This window comes from Geotrypetes seraphini, chromosome 3, assembly GCF_902459505.1.
Source record: "Geotrypetes seraphini chromosome 3, aGeoSer1.1, whole genome shotgun sequence".
In the NCBI taxonomy this organism is placed as follows: Eukaryota; Metazoa; Chordata; class Amphibia; order Gymnophiona; family Dermophiidae; genus Geotrypetes; species Geotrypetes seraphini.
The window spans coordinates 74289991-74313494 of record NC_047086.1 but is presented as its reverse complement, the minus strand read 5'-3'; the positions used below and the strand labels follow the sequence as shown (position 1 = coordinate 74313494).

Genomic DNA, 23504 nt, shown 5'->3' with positions numbered 1-23504 from the left:
ACCACTGCCTGCACGGTGGTCAGAACCCAGACACTGAACAAACCAATTAAGTGGGTCAGTGACTGAAATGGCCTTGTGACCCACTTAAAGCCATGCTTTGACATGGAGGGGGAAAACTGCCGATGCAAGATCGAAAGACTCAATGGTCCAGGAGGGTCGAGTGATACCGAAGTCAAAAAATTTCAATGCGCTCAGCATGAGAGAAGACCCCAAGAAATGCTGCGTTCACAGTGCAAAGACAATACTGCTTCCTTGCAATCTAAATGGAACAAGGATTGCTTAACTGATCCTGCTGAAAAGTGTTTAGCTGTGTTGTCATCCAGTAAAGAGTTAATACCCTGCATCAAACGCCCTTACACAGACACAGACTGTGCAAGTCTGCCCAGTACTGGCCTTAGTTCAATATTTAATATTATTTTCTGATTCTAGATCCTCTGTGTTCATCCCATGCTTCTTGGAACTCAGTCACAGTTTTACTCTCCACCACCTCTCTTGGGAACACATTCCAGGAATCTACCACCCTTTCCGTAAAGTAGAATTTCCTAACATTGCCTTTGAATCTAATACCCCTCAACCTCAAATTATGTCCTCTGGTTTTACCATTTTCCTTTCTCTGGAAAAGATTTTGTTCTACGTTAATACCCTTCAAGTATTTGAACATCTGAATCATATCTCCCCTGTCCCTTCTTTCCTCTAGGGTATACATATTCAGGGCTTCCAGTCTCTCCTCATACGTCTTCTGGCGCAAGCCTCCTATCATTTTCATCGCCCTCCTCTGGACCGCTTCAAGTCTTCTTATGTCCTTCGCCAGATACGGTCTCCAAAACTGAACACAATACTCCAAGTGGGGCCTTACCAATGACCTGTACAGGGGCATCAACACCTTCTTTCTTCTACTGGCTACGTCTCTCTTTATACAGCCCAGCATCCTTATGGCAGCAGCCACTGCCTTGTCACACTGTTTTTTTGCCTTTAGATCTTTGGACACTATCACCCCAAGGTCCCTCTCCCCATCCGTGCATATCAGCTTCTCACTTCCCAGCATATACGGTTCCTTCCTATTATTAATCCCCAAATGCATTACTCTGCATTTCTTTGCATTGAATTTTAGTTTTCAGGCATTATACCATTCCTCTAACTTTTGCAGATCCTTTTTCATATTTTCCACTCCCACTTCGGTGTCTACTCTGTTACAAATCTTGGTATCATCTGCAAAAAGGCACACTTTTCCTTCTAACCCTTCAGCAATGTCACTCACAAACATATTGAACAGGATCGGCCCCAGCACCGAACCTTGAGGGACTCCACTACTCACCTTTCCTTCCTCCGAGTGACTTCCATTAACCACCACCCTCTGGTGTCTGTCCAACAGCCAGTTTCTAACCCAGTTCACCACTTTGGGTTCTAACTTCAGCCCTTCAAGTTTGTTCAACAGTCTCCTATGAGGAACTGTATCAAAGGCTTTGCTGAAATCTAAGTAAATTACATCTAGCATATGTCCTTGATAATAATAATAATAATTTTATTTCTTATATACCGCTATACCATAAGTTCAAAGCGGTTTACAACAAGATACATACAGTGAGAGTATGTGAAGTGAGGAGAAAAAAAACAGTTTGAACTGGGATACAAATTACAAATGGAAGAGAACCAAGTTCTTTTGAATCTAAGGATGTGGATAGTCGAAGATTGATACAGGGAAAAATGATTTGGGTTAGAATACAATTACTAAAGGGAAGAGCATGAGTAATCAAAAATCTAGAGAGAAGGGGATTGAGAAAAGGAAAGATGGAGGGATTGGACAAGAATTGGGATTAGAATTTGTTAAACAGATGGGTCTTCAGCGATTTTCTGAAGTCAGCATATGAGGTGGCCCCAAGTATGGGTTTTACGAGCCATGTGTTCAGTTTGGTTGCCTGGAATGATAACATTCTGTCTAGGAACTTCTTGTAACGGCATGATTTCAGGGCAGGATAATTAAAGAGATTTATTCTGCGGGAGCTCTTATTAGAGATGTTGAGGATGAATTGAGAGGCGAGGTAAGTTGGTAGCATCCCAACAACCGCTTTGTAGCTGATGCAGGCAAACTTGAAGACCAGCTCTCTGGTCACCCAATCAAAAAATTCAATCAGGTTCGTTTGGCACGATTTACCTTTTGTAAAGCCATGTTGCCTCGGATCCTGTAACCCATTAGATTCAAGGAAGTACACTATCCTTTCTATCAGCAACACTTCCATTATTTTTCCAACAACTGAAGTGAGGCTCACTGGCCTGTAGTTTCCTGCTTCATCCCTGTGACCACTTTTGTGAATAGGGACCACATCCGCTCTCCTCCAATCCCCAGGAGCCACTCCCGTCTCCAGAGATTTGTTGAACAAGTCTTTAATAGGATTCGCCAGAACCTCTCTGAGCTCCCATAGTATCCTGGGATGGATCCCATCTGGTCCCATTGCTTTATCCACCTTCAGTTTTTCAAGTTGCTCATAAACACCCTCCTCTGTGAACGGCGCAGAATCTACTTCATTTTCTCGTGTAACTTTGCCAGCCAATCTCGGTCCTTCTCCAGGATTTTCTTCTATGAACACAGAACAGAAGTATTTGTTTAGCACATTTGCTTTTTCCTCATCACTCTCTACATATCGGTTCCCAGCATCTTTTAGTTTAGCAATTCCAGTTTTCATCTTCCTCCTTTCACTAATATATCTGAAAAAATTTTTGTCTCCCTTTTTTACATTTTTAGCCATTTGTTCTTCCACCTGTGCTTTCGCCAGACGTATCTCACTCTTGGCTTCTTTCAGTTTCACTCTGTAGTCCTTTCTGCACTCCTCTTCTTGGTTTTTTTTTTATTTCACGAACGCCAACTCTTTCGCCTTTATTTTCTCTGCCACTAGTTTGGAGAACCATATCGGCTTCCTTTTTCTTGTTTTTATTGATTTTCTTCACATAAAGGTCCGTAGCTATTTTTATCGCTCCTTTCAGCTTAGACCACTGTCTTTCCACTTCTCTTATGTCCTCCCATCCTAACAGCTCTTTCTTCAGGTACTCTCCCATTGCATTAAGTCCGTACGTTTGAAATCTAGGACTTTAAGTATCATGTGGTCTTTCTCCACTTTAGCCATTATATCAAACCAAACCGTTTGATGATCGCTACTTCCCAGGTGAGCACCCACTCGAACATTAGAGATACTCTTTCCATTTGTGAGGACCAGATCCAATATCGCTTTTTCCCTTGTGGGTTCTGTCGCCATTTGTCTGAGCAGAGCCTCTTGATAGACATCCACAATCTCCCTACTTCTTTCCGATTCCACAGACGGAACATTCCAGTCCGCATCCAGCAGGTTGAAATCTCACAACAGCAGGTCTTTGAGTTTAGTCTGAATTAATGAAAACACAATACAATTTTAGTTACACTTTATGTAACATAAAGTCTCATTTCAATAAACATAAATTATGTTTCATTGAAATGTTTCATTGAGTACTACCTATAAATAAGGTATCATTGTACTTTATACTTAAAATTTAGAAAATAACAGCAATTTAGTTTTCAAAGTTTTTCAGTGCGATCTTTCATATTTATCCAGTCTGAATAAATTCTGTCAAGATCTGTTGAGCCTCCATCTTGAAGATGACTCTTAACGTGCATCAGCATTTCCAAATGCTCTAAATGTAAACGATTCCTTTGTTTAGTTTTCAAATTGTTCATTAGACTAAAACCACGCTCACAATCTGAACTAGATGCTAAGAATGTGGCACCAATGTCCATCAATTTTGCTAAATCTGCATATTGATCATTCTGAAATGCAAATTTTGTCATATCTGGAAAGCTTTTTATCAGATTGCTTTTGATTTTTTCTGCAACAAGGAATTTAAAGTCATTGTATTGCTGAATAATAACACTTTCCTCTGAAAGAAATTGTTTATACTTTAAACAAAGAGATCTGATATGTCCATTTCCGAAGTCAAAGTCGCATTGTGATATTGCTGTACAGTCAAAAGCTGACCATTCCTCAACTTAATTTGCAGGAAATCTTTCACCCAGATGCAAACATAGGATGTTGATGAAGGTTAATATGGAATTAATATCCACTGAAACTTTTTCTCCAGACCTCATCCTGTTGTCAAGAAGACTGTTGACTTTATCACTTCACTTAACCTTGTGCAAGATGATAAGAGTCCAATGGTGTCAAACCATGCTTTTGAAATGCCATGATTAAGGAAGCCAGTTCTGATAAGATATCATTCAAAACTTCAAGTGTAATATGAAATTGTTCACTGTTCAGCTTCTTATAGCAGTACTTTGCAATAGGATTATTATCTTTGTCTTCTTCAAAATATTTTAACAGGGAATCATAATTTCGAATAATTGCTTTAAGTGCAAAGTGTCTAGATAACCAGCGCACTTCATTCAGAGGTCTGAAAGCAATTGATTCACATTCAGATGCATCTGCTATTTCTTGAAATTTGCATCATTTAGTAGAAGACCGACAGAACACCTTGTACACAGTTCTCATTACAGTTTCTACTTCTTTCCATGAATCAGAAAGTCCCAAATCTTCCCGATGTGCAACACAATGTTGCTGCACTAAATGTGGAATGTCTTTTCTCAGCTGTGCTGCAACATCATCTATTTTGCCCAACACAACAGAGGCACCATCAGTGGTGAACATAACCATTTTATTCAGGTCAAGTTCATGTTTCCTAGAGAATTCCCTAATTGCTTTTACTATTGATGTAGCATCACATGCTTCCAATTGTAGCATCCCATCAAATGATGTGCTATACTCATTTGAATTGACTGGCTGATAATTAAAGTAGAGTATTAAGTACTTGTTAACAGAAATGTCTGTGCTTTCATCAACAGTTAACGTATGATACGTTGCTAATTTAATGTCTGCCATATGATCATCTTGCACGATGCAATTGATAATTTCAAGAAATTCAAATGCATAGTTTTTGCTTCTCCAGCTATCAGGTATACTAACATACTTCACCATGTGCTCATTGATATCTTGAACAGAGAGCATTGAGATATTCATCTTAATGGCCAGCACAACACTGTCGACAAGAACCTTAATTTCATCAGGACTGGAATGCTTCCGTTCATTACTAATTTACCTGTTTTCTTTTTTGGTTGGGCTTTCAAGCAACATGTTAACCAGTCCCCCTCTTAAATTCAGATTTTTACTTCTGAGTTTCCTAATACTGTCGGTATGAGATTTACTTGATAGATGGCGTTTCAGAAAGTCCAGTTTCCAAACATCATCCCATATTTTTCCAGAGAATTTTCCAGTTGCTTTGGCATCTTGACAATAACAACACACAACTCCATCGTCTTCGTCATAGGTAAATATTTCACACAGTCGAACACGCATTGTATTTCGAGATTCCGGTGTCTCCGTTTCAACAATTTCTTCAAGCCATTCAGACCTAAAAGCTGTTGCAGCTCTCTTGTGTTTTACACTTTTCATCATTCGTGGTTTAGACATTTTAAGAGTTATATCTGGTTGCAATTTAATAAACGAATACAGTAATACAACCGCAGTACCATGCTGCATACTAAGATTCCACGAAATAAACAATATGGTGGAACTTCAGGAAGTCAAAAAATTGGAAGTGTTTCATATCTTATGGGCCATAGGCTATGGCCCTATGGGGCACGTGACATGTCAAGTTCAACTGCCAAAGATAATGGAATCAAGTGAATGACTTAAAATTTATATTATAGCGCTTCAATAAATGGGAAATCGGAACAGCTGGTCTTCTGCAACATTTCATTTTAGCAGTGAAAATCATTTTAGGCAAAAATTTATTTTTTGTGCACGCTATTTTAATTTGTGTGAGTGGGTTCGGCAAGTTATGTGCGCACGCACAAGCGCACAGCTTAGAGGGAACAGTGCTGACAATATTAAGTGCCAATATTAACATAGCTAAGAGGATAGATAGGACTGTAGAAAAAGTTTTCCTAACTTCCAAGTAGTGACCTGAGGCTGAACTTCCCTCTTTCCCACACTACCATAACAAGGTATGATTCCCTCTTCTAATCCTCCCAAAATGAGAAGGCCTACTCTACACACCTGTTCTTCCCACCACAACTGGACTTCCTCTCCAAAACCCATTATCCTGGAAAAAGCCCCCTCCACCACCCAAGGTCCCCCTACAAGTCCAGTGATCATTGGGCAGGAGTCATTGGGCAGTCTAGTGATCATTGGGCAGGAGCTAAACTGTTCCAACTCTAGTGGCTCTAGAATAAAAATGTCTGTAGCAACCTCTTAACATGGCTTAATTGCCAAATCAACAGGAATCAATTGAAAAGGCTTTGTTAGGGGTAGAAACATAGAAACATAGAAAAAAGACGGCAGATAAGGGCCACGGCCCATCTAGTCTGCCCACCCTAATGACCCTCCCCTATTTATCTCTGTGCAGAGATCCCACGTGACGATCCCATTTCTTCTTAAAATCAGGCACGCTGCTTGCCTCGATCACCTGAAGTGGAAGTCTATTCCAGCGATCAACCACTCTTTCGGTGAAAAAGTATTTCCTGGTGTTGCCGTGCAATTTCCCGCCCCTGATTTTCCATGGATGTCCTCTTGTCGCCGTCGGACCTTTGAAAAAGAAGATATCTTCTTCTACCTCGATACAGCCCGTGAGATATTTGAACGTCTCGATCATGTCTCCCCTCTCTCTGCGTTCCTCGAGCGAGTATAGCCGCAACTTATCCAGCCGTTCCTTGTACGGGAGATCCTTGAGTCCCGAGACCATCCGGGTGGCCATTCGCAGGACTGACTCAAGCCTCAGTACATCCTTGCGGTAATGAGGCCTCCAGAATTGTACGCAGTATTCCAGATGGGGCCTTACCATGGATCTATACAATGGCATAATGATTTCAGGCTTGCGGATGACAAAACTCCTACGTATACATCCTATGATCTGCCTAGCCTTAGATGAAGCCCGCTCCACTTGACTGGCGGTCTTCATGTCTTCACTGATGATTACCACCAAGTCCCGTTCTGCAACAGTCCTTGCTAGGATCTCGCCATTTAGGGTGTAAGTCTCGCATGGATTTTGACTGCCAAGGTGCATAAGAACATAAGAACATAAGCAGTGCCTCCGCCGGGTCAGACCATAGGTCCATCCTGCCCGGCAGTCCGATCCCGCGGCGGCCCAAACAGGTCACAACCTGTCTGAATCACCAGAAGGGGCCCCCTTGCCACCCTGGTTTCTCATTTAAGTCCTAATTTCCCATCGAAGTCCTAACCCTCCGGCCTTGCACATGTACGACCTGCTTGGCTTTCTATACTATACTTATTACCTGTTTAGTTTTCTATACTTGTGTTACATCCCAGCACTTCTCTCAGTATCCCACGATCCCTTTATCCCTCAGGAATCCGTCCAAACCCTGTTTGAATCCCTGCACCGTACTCTGCCTGATCACTTCCTCCGGTAGCGCATTCCAAGTGTCCACGACCCTTTGGGTGAAGAAAAACTTCCTCGCATTTGTTTTGAACCTATCTCCCTTCAGTTTCTCTGAATGCCCCCTCGTACCTGTTGTCCCCCTCAGTCTGAAGAATCTGTCCCTATCCACCCTCTCTATGCCCCTCATGATCTTGAAGGTCTCTATCATATCTCCCCTGAGCCTCCTTTTTTCCAGAGAGAAGAGCCCCAGCCTATCCAACCTCTCGGCGTATGGGCAGTGTTCCAGCCCTTTTACCAGTTTCGTTGCTCTCCTTTGGACTCTCTCAAGTACCGCCATGTCCTTCTTGAGGTGCGGCGACCAATACTGAACGCAGTATTCCAGATGTGGACGCACCATCGCTCGATACAATGGCATGATGACTTCCTGCGTCCTGGTTGTTATGCCCCTCTTTATGATGCCCAGCATCCTGTTGGATTTTTTTGAGGCTGCTGCGCACTGTCAAAAAAAGCCAACAGGATGCTGGGCATCATAAAGAGGGGCATAACAACCAGGACGCGGGAAGTCATCATGCCATTGTATCGAGCGATGGTGCATGACTTTGCATTTCTTGGCATTGAAACCCAGTTGCCAGGTCCTAGACCATTGCTCCAATAGGAGTAGGTCGTGTTTCATATTGTCCGTTGTGCTCTTGCTTATTATGTTACACAGTTTGGCGTCATCGGCGAATAACGTTATTTTACCGCGAAGCCCTTCAGCCAAGTCCCTTATAAAGATATTGAAAAGGATCGGGCCCAAGACCGAGCCCTGCGGCACTCCGCTGATCACTGCCGTCATTATGGAGGGGGTGCCGGTCACCACCACCCTCTGAAGCCTACCACCAAGCCAGGCCCCAACCCATTTAGTCAAAGTGTCACCCAATCCTATAGAACTCATATTGCTCAACAACCTGCGGTGAGGGACACTATCAAATGCTTTGCTGAAGTCCAAGTATACAATGTCCAAGGACTCTCCAACATCGAGCTTCCCCGTCACCCAGTCAAAGAAGCTGATCAAAGTTGGATTGGCAGGATTTCCCCTTGGTAAATCCATGCTGACGGGGATCCCGCAGATTCTCCACATCCAGGATCTTATCTAATTGGTGTTTGATTAGAGTTTCCATTAGTTTGCTCACTATTGATGTGAGACTCACTGGTCTGTAGTTCTCAGCCTCTGTCCTGCAACCTTTTTTGTGGAGTGGAATGACGTTAGCCGTTTTCCAGTTCAACGGGACTCTACCTGTACTAAGGGAGAGATTGAAGAGCGCGGATAGTGGTTCCGCCAGGACGTCCCTTAACTCCCTGAGCACCCTGGGGTGTAGGTTGTCTGGCCCCATTGCTTTGTTAACCTTGAGTTTTGACAACTCACAGTAGACACTGCTTGTTGTGAACTTGAAGTTACTATTGTAGTTAATTTGGTAGTTAATAGTTGTAGAAGCTCAAGTACAGATTAAAGTTGAAGGTTATTCCTTTGAGGCCCTTCGCAAAGGCGCTCTAGCTAAGGCGAGCGCTTTTGCCGCTCGCCTTCGCCGCGCGCCGAACGGCTGTGCGCCGTTGGCTCGACCACTTTTATGGGGGAGTCAGCTGGTGACGTCAGGGGGTGGGCGGAGCTATCTCTCGCCTCTTTCCCCTCGACTCTGCTGGGTCCGCTCCTGTCCTGCTGCTTTCTCCTCTGCCTGCTCGGCTGCTTTCACTCGCTCTGCTCTCCTTACTTTTGACCCCCTTTGCACAGTCTGCCTCTCTCTCCGCTTCACTGAACTCGTTCCTCTCCGCTCTCCACTCCTCCCTGTGCCTCTCAGTGCTCAGACTGCCTCTCTCCCTGCAGCTACTCGCTATCCCCGCAGTCTCCTTGTAGTTTACATACAGACATGTTCCCTATTGTACTTTACTCTCACCTAATGCCATCTACTTAGTTTACATACAGACATGTTCCCTATTGCAGTGATTCCCAACCCTGTCCTGGAGGAACACCAGGCCAATCGGGTTTTCAGGCTAGCCCTAATGAATATGCATGAGAGAGATTTGCATATGATGGAAGTGATAGGCATGCAAATTTGCTTCATGCATATTCATTAGGGCTATGTTTCCACAACAGCAGGGACAATGTATCAGCCAGAGTCAGAAAAAACATTAAATGGCAAAATAAAGACTGACTCACTCAGTATAGCCAACATATGAGAAGGACAAGCACCACTGTCTCAAAGCTCAGAGACTTGTAACTCTGAAGAGGGGAAGATAATCCTCTCTTAGGAAAAGAGTTTTACATCCAATCATGGCTAGAAATACAGTAAGAGCAAGTCCAACTCAAGAAGGCAACTGTTTGTAATGCTTGCAATACTAATGTGTAAGTTGATTCATTTTTTTGAAAAAAGTAGGAGATTGCATTCAGGTTGTACAGAGAGTGTACTTATCTTGTAAGCATAAAGCTCTATGTGCCTTTCATGCGCTTCAGCTGTTAATTTTTCATGAAATTTGCACAGGTCCAGCAGCTTTTTGAGTGTCAGCGGCTGTATCTGTAGCATTTCATTTTGTCTTTTGGTTTTTGTATTTCAGACCGCAGTTTGAACACCTTTATTAGTGTGATTCTTTTGCAAGCATTTTGTGTGTGTGGCGGGGTCTCCTGAAGCAGACGCCGAAACGGGGCCGCGTCGGGACCCTGAATATAGCTTTATGCTTACAAGATAAGTACACTCTCTGTACAACCTGAATGCAATCTCCTACTTTTTTCAAAAAAATGAATCAACTTACACATTAGTATTGCAAGCATTACAAACAGTTGCCTTCTTGAGTTGGACTTGCTCTTACTGTATTTCTAGCCATGATTGGATGTAAAACTCTTTTCCTAAGAGAGGATTATCTTCCCCTCTTCAGAGTTACAAGTCTCTGAGCTTTGAGACAGTGGTGCTTGTCCTTCTCATATGTTGGCTATACTGAGTGAGTCAGTCTTTATTTTGCCTATTCATTAGGGCTAGCCTGAAAACCCAATTGGCCTGGTGTTCCTCCAGGACAGGGTTGGGAACCACTGCCCTATTGTACTTTACTCTCACCTAATGCCATCTACTTAGTTCATGACCAGTTTCCGCCTATACCCTACACAGGCCCTGCTACATCACTGGACTTTTACCACTCTGGTTGTTTTTAAGATATGCTAGGTGTTAGCATGGTTTAATGCTAATGGTTCGAGCACACTTAAACTGGCCTAACTGCTTAGTGCCTCTCAGTGAACATGCCTCAATGTTACTACAGATTCAGTAGGGTTACTACTTACGGATGCATTCAGGCTGGATGCCACTCCAAGTTAGATTAGCAAGACAAGACCGAGTGGTAGAACCCTGTATATGGTATCCTTTTCTACATCGAAAGAACACAGTGCTTCCAACCTGCAAAGACAGAAAAAAATAATATGATAAAATAAACTTAAGGTACATAAATATTTACCTATACCATTTGCCTGTGGAATTTCATTCAAATGAAATGGGGACAGTAGCAGATATAACAAACTTTACTACAAGCAGGAGACTACTCAGAAGTTGCAGAGATTTACAAGTGATGTCCCAAGAAAATTAGGGACCAAAAGTCACAAAGACAGCTGCAGCACCAAGTAAATACTGTCTAAGAAGGACCACTGACTCCAAAGGTGTCCTTGAATGCTTTTTTTGTTTTGTTTTTGTGCAAGCAGTTCAAGCAGAGAGAAGACCCTAAAAGCACTCATAGCTGTTGTCGATACAAGCAGCAGTGAACCAGATAGTTGAGGCACCACTACACCAAATAGGGAGGTGGGGGAATGGGGAGAGGAAATTGGGGGGAGGGACTTGGCCACCTGAATTTAGCAATATTGAGGCCAAGGAAACCCCCATGGGCCTCCGCCTCTTTCCAGCCAACAAATTTAATTTAGCTCTGAGGAATCAGAGGAGCAAAAACAATATTTATCCCATCCCCCTACTAATTTCCTGGATTCCATAGCGTATAAGTGTGTTTCCTGTATATATGTCCGCATCTTGTTGTTTTAGAAAATTAAGGGCTCCTTTTACTGAGGCGATAGCGTTTTAAGTGCATGCAACATTTTAGCGCGCGCTAAACCCGTGCTATGTGGCTAGAACTAACGCCAGTTCAATGCTGACATTAGCGTCTATCACGCGGGGCAATTCAGCGCGCACTAAGCACATGCTAAAACCACTATCGCAGCTTAATAAAAGGAGCCCTAAGTATTTTCTTCCTCTTAATTGGATGGTTGAGCCCATTGACATTTAAGGAGAATAATTTAAAATTTATTTTCCCATTAGAAAAAAAAATATATTCTCATTAATCAGCTGTTTACATAATAATAATTCTATACACATCCAGGATCCCCCTTCCCATACCCGCCCCTTCCCCCCACCCTAAAATAATACGAGAATTTGGATGTAGCCATTGAATTAATAGCCTCCAAGTCCTCTCCCAATGCCTATTCAACATAACTTCCTAACCCAACAGATACATTCTCAGTCATATACTTTAAAAATAATTAAATAAATAAATAAAACATTTTAAATAAGTTCATTAATTTAAAAACATTACTAAATTTGTCTTTTGATTTTAAAAGCTTTCACAACTTTCACAAATGTGTTCATAAATATTTAAATTTTAAAAACCTTTCAATTCTCTCTCTTAACATAAGAACATAAGCAATGCCTCCACTGGGTCAGACCCGAGGTCCATCGTGCCCAGCAGTCCGCTCACACGGCGACCCAACAGGTCCTGGACCTGAGCAGTAGCCCTCTATCTTAAACTTTAATAACGCTGTCATATACCTTTAATTTATAAATTATAATCATCTATTTACTAAGGGCTTTTACTAAGCTGCGTTAGGGCATTAACACACTGAATAGTGCGCACTACATTGCCACACACGCTAGACGCTAATGCCAGCATTGAGCTGGCGTTAATTCTAGCCATGTAGCATGCGGTGTAGCGCATGGTAATACCCTGCTAAAACCGCTAGCGTACCTTAGTAAAAGGAGCCCTAAGCCTGAACTTATAAACAGTCCCATATAAATAATCTTAATAATTCATAAAACCATAGCCTACCTCTATTCAAATTACATTCACTGTCCTAAGTTTCAAATATAATCCTGCGTTATAAATAAGCTTAGAATGAATTTCATAATAATAATAATATTCCACCCCTAAATACAAGCAATAAATTCTATTACTCATGCAATATCTTATCAATTGTCAGAAAACCCATCCAATAACAAACCTACTCTATTTCATTCCTAATATGTTCTTTAAATGGAAATTAAGTTAATCCATTGGAAAAATATCTTTATGTAGTAATAATAAATGAATTAATTCCCTTTAATAAAATAATAATAGCAAAATAATTTCAGTTACAAATTAAGATATGGGTCCAGAGTATAAATTAATATAATCTTCCAATGCAGTCAGATCTTCATAATTTACCGTTTTGTATAGATGAGTCACTTTCATGACCACAGAGTAAAACAACCCATATCTGGCTCCTATTGGTTTCAGCTGCTCCCTCAAACTCAGGAATTTTTTCCTTTCGTTTGCTGTATTTTTCGCAAAGTCTTGGAAAAAGAGAAGTCTTGACTGCTGTCACTTAATATTCTTTTCTTGTTTGACCTTATTAAGTATCTCAAAAGCATGTTGAAATCTCAGAAGTTTGAAAATTATTGTTCTAGAACTCTGAGGGGGCCCAGACCTAGATGAACTATGGTGGGCTCTTTCTATTTCAAATGGTAGATAATTATTCAGTGAAAGAATCTTTGGTATGTTCTCTTCTAGGAATAGGATTAAATTATTTCCTTCTACCCCCTCAGGCAAACCCAGAAGTCGAATATTGCACCTCATACTACGGTTACTTAATTCTTCCACTTCCCTCTCAAGTCTGGTGATGGCCAAGTGATCCTTCTTGCAAATTGTTCTCTGAGTCTCTGTTTCTACAATCTTTTCTTCCAGTTGATCAGTGCGGATATTGCATATTTTTAGTTGATTGGCCATATTTGCCATCTCCTCCTGCATCGCCCTTATATCCACCCGATTTTCCTGTAACATATCCTTGATGACTTTAAGCTGCGCTATTAATTGGTCGAAATGTTCAGCAGGCTCAGATTGCAGTGGAACCTTAGATGAGGAGGGAAGGTCCATTTTTGACCGTTTGGCTTTTCCTGCAGCAAATGCTGCATCTATCTTCATTTGTTTTCCTGAAGCCATTCTGATAAAAAGGCTTGAAACTTCACTTTTACAGCTGTCAGCTATCAGCTGTATCTACCTTTAAGACTTATCAGAACTATGATAAAAAGTTGAGTCCAGACAGCACTCCTTAGTTCTAATCTTTCAAACTGTCAGCTTGAATTACAATGAGGAATAAAGTACAGTACTTCGTGCCTTCAGAATACTGCCAAACACACACAATGAGACCCTTAATGATGTTAAATTTTGAAGCCATTCAGGTTTAAAAAGAGAGAACCTCAGAACTGATTAAGCATTTCTAACTGGATCATTAATATAAGGAACAACTGGCCTGGTCAAGCCTACAGATTACTACTCAGAGATATTGGGACTTTAATTGACTCATCATCAAGTTAAGTGAGCTTCATTGGGCCTGAATGGCTTCAAAATTTAACATCATTAAGAACCTTGAAGATTGATTGATGGACTCTGCTTTAAGGCTTTAGATAGTACCTATAGCTTTTCACAGCCTATGATTTTGTTATTAGTAGCACTTTGTATTACATGTTTTTGTAGATTTTAAATATAGATGAAATAAATTTTGTTAGTTTTTAAGATATGAATTGAATTAAAGAAATCAATAAATTAAATATTTAATTAATTTTATCTTATGGTATTCTTGGCATAGCATATCCAACAGACTGCCAAAACCTGTTGTTTCTTTCTCTACGTGGTCACTAAAATCCAGCCTTTCTTTTTGGAGCAAACTGCTAAGACCCTCATCCACACTCTCATCACTTCTTGCCTAGACTAAGTACTGTCTGGTGTAAATAGGTGCAAATTGTTCTTAATTAGGAATTTAAATGTAAAAATGTACAGAGTTAGATCTAACATAGTAACATAGTAAATGATGGCAGATAAAGACCCAAATGGTCCATCTAATCTGCACAACCTTATTCAATCTAAAAATTTGTTGGGTTTTTCTTTCTTCTTCTTAGCTATTTCTGGGCAAGAATACAAAGCTCTGCCCGATACTGTTCTTAGGTTCCAACTACTGAAGTCTCCATCAAAGCTCACTCAAGTCCATCTACACCCTCCCAGCCATTGAAGACCTCCTCCACCAAATGGATATATATAGACACACACTGTGCAAGTCTGCCCAGTACTGGCCTTAGTTCTTCAATATTTACTTTTATTTTCTGATTCTAGATCCTCTGTGTTCATCCCACACTTTTTTGAACTCTGTCACCGTTTTCATCACCACCACCTCTCTCTCGGGAGCACATTCCAGGCATCCACTACCCTCTCCGTAAAGAAGAAATTCCTTACATTGCTCTTGAATCTACCACCCCTCAACCTCAAATTATGTACTCTGGTTTTAACATTTTCCTTTCTCTAGAAAAGATTTTGTTCTACATTAATACCTTTCAAGTATTTGAACGTCTGAATCATATCTCCCCTGTCCCTCCTTTCCTCCAAGGTATACATATTCAGGGCTTCCAGTCTCTGCTCATACATCTTTTGTTGCAAACCTCCTATCATTTTTGTCACCCTCCTCTGGACTACTTCAAGCCTTTTTGTGTCCTTCGCCAGATACGGTCTCCAAAACGGAACACAATATTCCAAGTGGGATCTCACCAACTACCTATACAGGGGCATCAACACCTTCATTCTTCTACTGGTTACACCTCTCTTTATACAGCCCAGCATCCTTGCAGCAGCCACCGCCTTGTCGCACTTTTTTTTGCCTTTAGATCTTCAGACACTATCACCCCAAGGTCGCTCTCCCTGTCCGTACATATCAGCCTCTCACCTCCCAATACAGTACATTTAAATTCCTAGTTGAGAAATGTACATTTTTACAGTAAAATTTTACATTTAAAAAATTTTACATCAAATTTTTACATTTTAAAAATTACATTTTTTTTTTACATCTATCTCCTTCTTAGTCTAAGCTGCCAGGCTTTTTATGTTCTTGCATTGTTCATGTCTTTTTCCCACCCTGATGTTCTTACCTTATATGTTCTCTGTCCTATTAAGATTTGTAGTTCCTCCTTCTATCCTTATGTTTTTGGTTAGTTAATTGTGTTGTTTTTGTATTTGTGAGACTGAATATTTATATTGCTATGTTCCTTTTTTATTTGTACATTGCTTAGAAATTTCAATAAGCTTTCAATCAAATTTTAATAAAACTTGAAATTTAACATAACCATCAAGAATGTCATGGATATTTGCAGCTACTTCAGTCAATTTTTGTCTTTTCTGCCAAACCTTAGCAAGATGTAACAAATAGGCCTGAAAGTGACATCATGTGGGGTACATGGAATGCCAGTGAAAGAAGCAGGATTTGAACTTTTGCATAGTTCTCAACATATTTGTCTACCAGATTTTACTGTCTGGTGTGCACTATTTCTCTTTATAAACTGGTTAGGTTTCTAACCCAATCTCGCTCTCTTTTTTTAATGAATGGAATCAACACTTACTCTAGTTTAAGGATATTGCCAGGCCTAGTTACAATTGTAGCCATTGTATAGTCTTTGTAAATAAACTTAAACAGCAAGCTTCCAACCCTTTTCCCCAAACTGGTATTCATCCATATCAACTAGTAAGATCCCTTCTTCTCCCCTAGAAATCTGATTTACAGTCCTTGTTTCTACCATTTCCTCTGGAAGGTCACTGCATGCATCCATCACCCTTTCTATAAAGAAATATCTCCTTACTCCCAAGTCCATCCCCTTTCACCTTCATCCTATGCTCTCTAATTCTAGAGCTTCTTTTACATTTAAATAGGCCCACTTCCTGTTCGTTCACTATCCCCCCTGCCAAGCAGTGCGAGCTAAATGCCGAGCCACCCATTCTATTCCTATGGTCAACTTGGCATTTAGCTCATGCTGCTTAGTAAAACAGCTTGATAAAAGAGGTGGGGTGGTATATGCCATGGATAAATTTATCTCTATTGTATCTCCCTTTCCTGCCTTTTTCCAAAGTATACATATTCAGATCTTTAAGTCTGTCCTTATATGCTTTATGACAACTTTTTTAGGAGTCACCCTCTGGACTGACTCATACAGTTTATATCTTTTTGAAGACTGTTCACAGTCCTGCAAATCAAATCTCTCCAGAGACGTATACAAAAGCACCGTCGCCTCCTTTTTCCTGCTGGCCATTCCTCTCTGTACTCAAATATCTCTCTATTTTTTTGTTGTCATCTTTTCTACTTCTTTGGTTGCCTTAAGATCATTAGATATAATCACCCACAGGTTCTCCTCTTCTATCAGGCACACAAGTACTTCACCCCTGATACTATAATATCCCCTTGGGATTTTGCAACCCAAATTCATAACCCAACCTTTTTTAGCATCAACTTCAAGACCATTCTTAAAGTTTCACGAGATCCCTCCACATGCCATCTACACCTTTCAAGGTTTCTGTCTTATTGAAGATTTTGGTATCGTGAACAAAGAAGCAGACATTACCCGATAGCTCTTCTAAAATATGTCTTACAAAAATCTTAAAAAGAACTGGATCAAAGAATTATCCTCAAAGTGAACTTTACCACTTTACCACTACCCTTGGTTACTTCCCACTTAACCAGTTTCTAACCCAGTCATTTTAAAGTCCATATCAAGGATGTTCTGTTAAGAAATAAGTTGTCTATGTGGACCTATGTCAAAAGTTTTGCTTAAATCTAAATATACCACAATCTAGCATTCTTCCTCAATCTACTTCCTTGGTCAAAAAAAAAATAATAATAATAATTAGGTTTGTCTGACAAGGTCTATCTCTAGGTCATTTTAGGTAGCTATACAGATTCTGGTTCAATAAATGTGTGTTGAGTCTTACTGAAGATATTTCAATTGAACATAAATGAAAAAAAATTGTTTCTTGTAGGAACAGAGAGACATTGCAGTAAGCTCATATGAGATAGAATTGATTTTATAAGAATGTCTTGGTAAGAACTACAAAAAGTCATCTATTTCATAAAAGCAACATAGGTACTTTTATGCCTTTATTAAATAAGCTACTAGATTCAGCTCCAGCAGTACCCAAATGTTGATGCACACATTTACCTCTGTTCCAGAAAAGGAATAAATGCCTCTGTGCCCTCAAAGCATCTCTATTAGTATTTTATAAAGTTCAGGCGAGGTTCCCTGACTGGAAAAACCTTAATAATCAATATAGTATGGAGTTCCTATGTTTTCAGGCAGACATCTTGGGTCACCAGGCTGCCCAGGGTATAAATTATTAAATGGACTTATTAAAAAGAAATTAAACACTGGTCTAAGAGACATTTTGAGCATTGAGATTAAGCATCAAATTACTGCATCTCAATGGCCACGAATTTGGTCTTGGAGGATAAGATGTACAGTATCGGCATCTATGAGACAAACTTGTTTTTTTCTGTTACATAGAGCGTTATGGACCCCTGTTCGGTTACAAAAATTGAATAGCTCTATGTCTAATAAATGTTGGCACTGTCATCTAGAAGCAGGGACTTTAGATCATTTATTATTCTATTGCCCATTTATTATGAATTTCTGGAAATCAATTTGGGACCAAATTAATAGTTTATTAGATAACCTAGTGACATTATATGATACTGTGCTATTTGGTATGGCAATGAGAGCAAAAAGTCAGATTTCTACAAACAATAGTAAATTATTACTCATAATGTCTGGTGTTGCCATTCAACAAATTACGTATAATTGGAAAGATTGGAGTAGATTAAATTATAATTTCTGGTGGAATTCTTTATGTAATGTTTATAAAATGGAGAGATTTATTGCAATACAGCGGGGATGTTTCAGGAAATTTCAAGAGGTGTGGGATCCATTAACAAAATATTGTACTGTTTAGATGAAATTGTTTCCCTTAAATTTACAAGTTCAATAGTGAAGGGGGAAGGGGGGGGGGGGGGTTATTTTACTATTACATATTCTATAAGATATTTGATTATATGGTAGGAAAGGGTGGGAAGGGGGGGTGATAAGAGTTTATGTTTTGTACCAATGATGATTATTAAGTGATGTATTTATTGTTAATTTGTTTGAACATATGTCACACTTATTGTAAGTTTGAAAATGAATAAAGAATAAAAAAAAAAAAAAGTATTTTATAAAGTTTGTCCATACTTTATAAAGTTTGTTCATTCTTTATAAAGTTTGTCCATACTCCCATCTCTGTTCCATCCATATTTTACGCCAGAGAATCCCTACAGATAAATCATGTAACAATAGGTGTGCATTTTCTAATTAGATACCTTTTATGCACATTTACCATCATACAATTTTATAAAAGTCCATTTCTGCATGTAAAACAGACTTTACAAGCTTAACACATTTTATAAAACAGACTTTACAAGCTTAACACATTTTATAAAGTTACCCCCAATGAGTCAACTAAGGGTCCCTAAGAATAATCATAACAGGTAAAAGCTACATTCTGAGCAAAAAAATATGAATAGAGTCTCCTTATGATAACAGAGTAAATGCACTATATGCAGTATTCATGACCTATGAGACCAACACAGATCACAAGATGGTAATATACCGTAACTGTGTAAGCATAAACTGTGGGAACAAAATACCCCCTGTCTGATACTGATAAATACTACCTTTTATTGGACTTAATAGTAGCATAACGGTTAAACCACTGGAGTTCTTCATAGTTTAATTGTGATCCAGACAGTCAAAAGCTTTGCTGTAGTCGATGAAGCAAAAGGTATAGGGGTTTTTGGTATTCTTTGTTTTTCTCCAATATCCATTTAACATTGGCAATAATGTCTCTTGTTCTTCGACCTTTTCTGAAACAAGCCTGAACTTCGGGTAGTTCTTGCTCAACATATGATTGAAGCCTTTGTTGTATTATTTTCAGCAATAGTTTGCTGGCATGTGGAATTAATGCAATGGTTCTGTAGTTGTTACAATCCTTGGTGTCACCTTTCTTTGGTATAGGTATGCACAGTGATCTTGTCCAATCAGTTGGCCATGTTTTTCCTAGCAAATCTGTTGACACAGTCGAGTGAGGGCCATGCTAGCACCTTCTGAGTCTTTTATGAATTCAATTGGAATACTGTAGATACCAAGGGCTCCTTTTAAGAAGGCGCGTTAGGGCATTAACACATGGAATAGTGCGCACTAAAATGCCCCGCGCGCTAGCCGCTACCGCTTCCTCTTGAGCAGGCGGTAGTTTTTGGGCTAGCGCACACTAATCCTGTGCATGCGCTAAAAACGCTAGCGCACCTTCGTAAAAGGAGCTCCAAGTGACTTGTTTTTTGATAAATCATTAATTGCTGCTATGACTTCATCTTTTAAAATATCTGGTTATTCTTCAGCTTCAGTTTCCATTTCAATTTCCCCAATGTTATCCTTATTGCCTTGTTTGTACACATGTTCCGTATATTCTTTCCATCTCTTTTTAATGCTTTCTGGATCATTCAATATCATTCCATTGGCGTCTTTAAGCATCCCCAGTCGAGGTTGGAATTTCTGCCACAATCTCTTAATCTCCTGAAAAGCTAATCTGGTTTTTCCATTTACATGTTCTGATTAAATTTTCTGACAAATATCCTTGAGATATCGTTCTTTGTCTTGCTAAAGTTGACATTGAAACACTCTGTTCATTTGTGATACTTTTTCTCTATCACCGAATAGTTTTGCTTATCTTCTTTCTTCTGCTACTTTTCTGGTTTCTTCTGAGATCCAAGGTGATTTCTTGGCTTTCTTTTTCTTCTGGAGTGGCACCTAACAACAATGGTTAAAGCAGCAGGCTGGGAACTGGAAGGCAGAGTTTCAAATTTCATGGAAGCTCCTTTTGGCCTAGGATAAGTCACTTAATTCTCCACTGACTTGGGTCCAGTGTCAAACTGGTTGGCAGTTATGCAAATCCAAGTATGTCTCCCTTTGTTGGACAGCAGTGACACAGTGATTCCTCACAGTGACAGAAGGCAAAGGAAAACAAATCCTGAATCATATCAAGGAAACCACACGGTGAGATTCTCAGCTTGGCTTGAAGGCACATCTGGATCTGGATTGGACTTAATATCAAATCAAAATTTGCTAAAAGATAAACAAAATCCATTCATAAATTTTTACAAGCAAATGGAATATGCCTCCATGAAAGATATCATGAAGGATTTCACTGTCCTGTAATTTTTCTGACTTCAATTTTGCACACGTGTATCTCTGAGAAAGGTGAGCACAGAATTGGAAAGTACTTGTACTTTCACCCGCTCTAGAAAGTCTTTCCCAAATTTTGGACCTGAATCTTTCATAGAACATAAGAAGTTGCCTCCGCTGAGGCAGACCAGAGGTCCATCTTGCCCAGCGGTCCGCTCCCGCGGCGGCCCATCAGGCCTAATTGCCTGAACAGTGTCCCTGACTAATTTTGAAACTGCCTCTAATCCTATCCCTAAAACCTACCTCTACTCCTATCTGTAGAAATCTCTCTTATATAAGTCTCCAACTAGTGCTAGGTTCACTCAGGATCAGTATTTGCTGGGTAATTCTGGATCAATGAATACAGAAACCAAAGATTTTGTAGCAATAACAGCAAAGACTTCTACTTGGAGAGTGATTAGGGCTTTGTATGTGAAATTGGTGAAGCGACACTCTGAAATCCTGGAGTCTAAGATGTCCAAGCAATCCCAATCATGAACTCCTAGTCACATATTGAATGAGGAGGGCAGGATATCCATGTGACCTTTTGGCTATGGAGGTCATTTCCAATGATGAAATTACTGGTTTTGACTGAGTTGCCTTCAGTTCTTTGCAAGATCCTAGAAAGTTCCACAATCAGAACAAGTGCTGATTGGCTGATCCTAAAAATGATTATTCAGAGAGCATTTATTATTCTTGATGCATACATGTGAACATTACAGCCCACTGTTTGCTGTCCATCCATTTTCTTCTTGTTTATTGTTCAATGACTAACCATGGTCTGAAAACATCCACTCCCAGGTAGGTGACAGCTGTTTTGATCCAATAACCTTTGCTCTTGATGCTTTTCTTGTGATTTGTGGCATGGAATACATTTTTGAAATACTGCAGTGATGGACCTTTCCACCTCAAACTATCCTTAGGCTTTGATTGCTTATTCTATAATGCATCATCATTAATTTTAGCCTTCTTTATAGCAGTGGTACCTGAAAAAAGCAGCAACATGGCATCAGCCAGGAATAATTATGCAAGGGAAGGGAAGGCAACATCATTACAATGTTCCATTTTGAATCTTGAGAGACAAATTTCTCTCAGCAGATTCCAAGAATGTTTCTTTTGTGAGCTGTGTCTAAGGAACTGAGCCCTCAGAAATATTTATTTATTTTAAAAAAACTTATTGTCCCCTTATCACCTAAGCAGCTTACAAGTAAACATACACAGTAAAGGTTGAAGTTTATAATACATTTTGCATCACATTGCAAAACTTACATAGTAAAATGTTAAAAAAACACCCCACAACCATCAATTAGCCTTGTTTATTTTGTTCAACAAAGATATTAGTCATCGTCTAATACTAGACGCAAAAGAGACATCTTTTTATCTAGTTCTGACTTTAGGCTGTAGTTTGTGGTTGTCTCTATTCAAGATTTTTAGGAAGTTATTAATCCTCCTAAACTTTCTTGATTTGTATGGACTCCCATACCCTTGTTCAAACATTTTTCACACTATGTCTAGTCTTATCAAAGGCTTCCTTAGTGTGCTACTTGTTTCCCCTACCACATTCTATGGATTTATTCCCCAATCATTTCACACCAAGATTATCTTCGCTTTTTGTTATACGGTTAAGGCCAGTGATGACATCTTTAAAATCAGATTTTTACATTCTGTAGCTGTCTGAGTATTTATTTATTTGTTCAATTTTCTATACTGTTCTCTCCAGGGAGCTCAGAACAGTTTTACATGAATTTATTCAGGTACTCAAGCCAGTGGCGTACCAAAGGGGGGGGGCGGGGGCCGGGTGCACAGCTGGCCACCCTCCCTATTCTGCCGCTGCACCGTCTAACCACAGCATCCCGGCACCGGCTCCCCCACAGAGTCATTCCTTAACCCGTCCGGCAACTGCATGGTAGGTGGAGGCAAAAGGTGAGGCGGGCTGGTGGGCGGGGAAAAAGTGCAGGGCCCACAAGACTTCACCTCCGGCATCAATTCTAACATCGAAGAGGAAGTTGTGGGCCAGCCAATTGCTGTCTGGCTGGCCTGGAACCTCCTCCCCATTAGAACTGATGCCGGAGGTGAAGTCTTGTGGGCCCGGCGCTTGTACGTGCCAGGCCTGGCTCGGGGAAGGAGCAGGGAGAAATCGGCTGCTGGCTTAGGGGTGGGGTAGGGAAAGAATCGGGGAAGTGGAGAAATCGGCACGATGGCTTTGTCCTAGGGGGAGAGAGAAAGAAAGGCAGAAAGAAAGAGGGGGGGCCAGGGGGAGAGAAAAGAAAGGCAGAAAGAAAGAGGGGGCCAGGGGGAGAGAGAAAGAAAGGCAGAAATAAAGGGGGCCGAGGGGAGAGAGAAAGAAAGGCAGAAATAAAGAGGGGGACCAGGGGGAGAGAGAAAGAAAGGCAGAAATAAAGAGGGGGCCGAGGGGGAGAGAGAAAGAAAGGCATAAAGAAAGAAGGGTGGCCAGGGGGAGAGAGAAAGAAAGGCAGAAAGAAAGAGGGGGGCCAGGGGGAGAGAGAAAGAAAGGCAGAAAGAAAGAGGGGTGGCCAGGGGGAGAGAGAAAGAAAGGCAGAAAGAAAGGGGGGGGGGGTCAGGAGGAGAAAAAAAGGCAGAAAGAAAGAAATATTGGCTTTAAAGAAGAAGGACCAGAGACTCATGAAATCACCAGACAAAAAGGTAGGAAAAATGATTTTATTTTCAATTTAGTGATCAAAATATGTCCGTTTTGAGAATTCA

The 23504-nt window shown here is 40.4% G+C and overlaps 1 protein-coding gene across 1 annotated transcript in view; it reads right to left on the bottom strand.

Moving 5' to 3' along the window:
- CSMD1 (CUB and Sushi multiple domains 1) overlaps positions 1–23504 on the bottom strand; it is a 2397241-nt gene that overhangs the window by 85585 nt on the left and 2288152 nt on the right. Inside the window, exon 63 of the mRNA XM_033936341.1 lies at positions 10718–10829. Coding sequence (XP_033792232.1) covers positions 10718–10829 — 112 coding nt within the window. The remainder of the gene's footprint in view (positions 1–10717; positions 10830–23504) is intronic.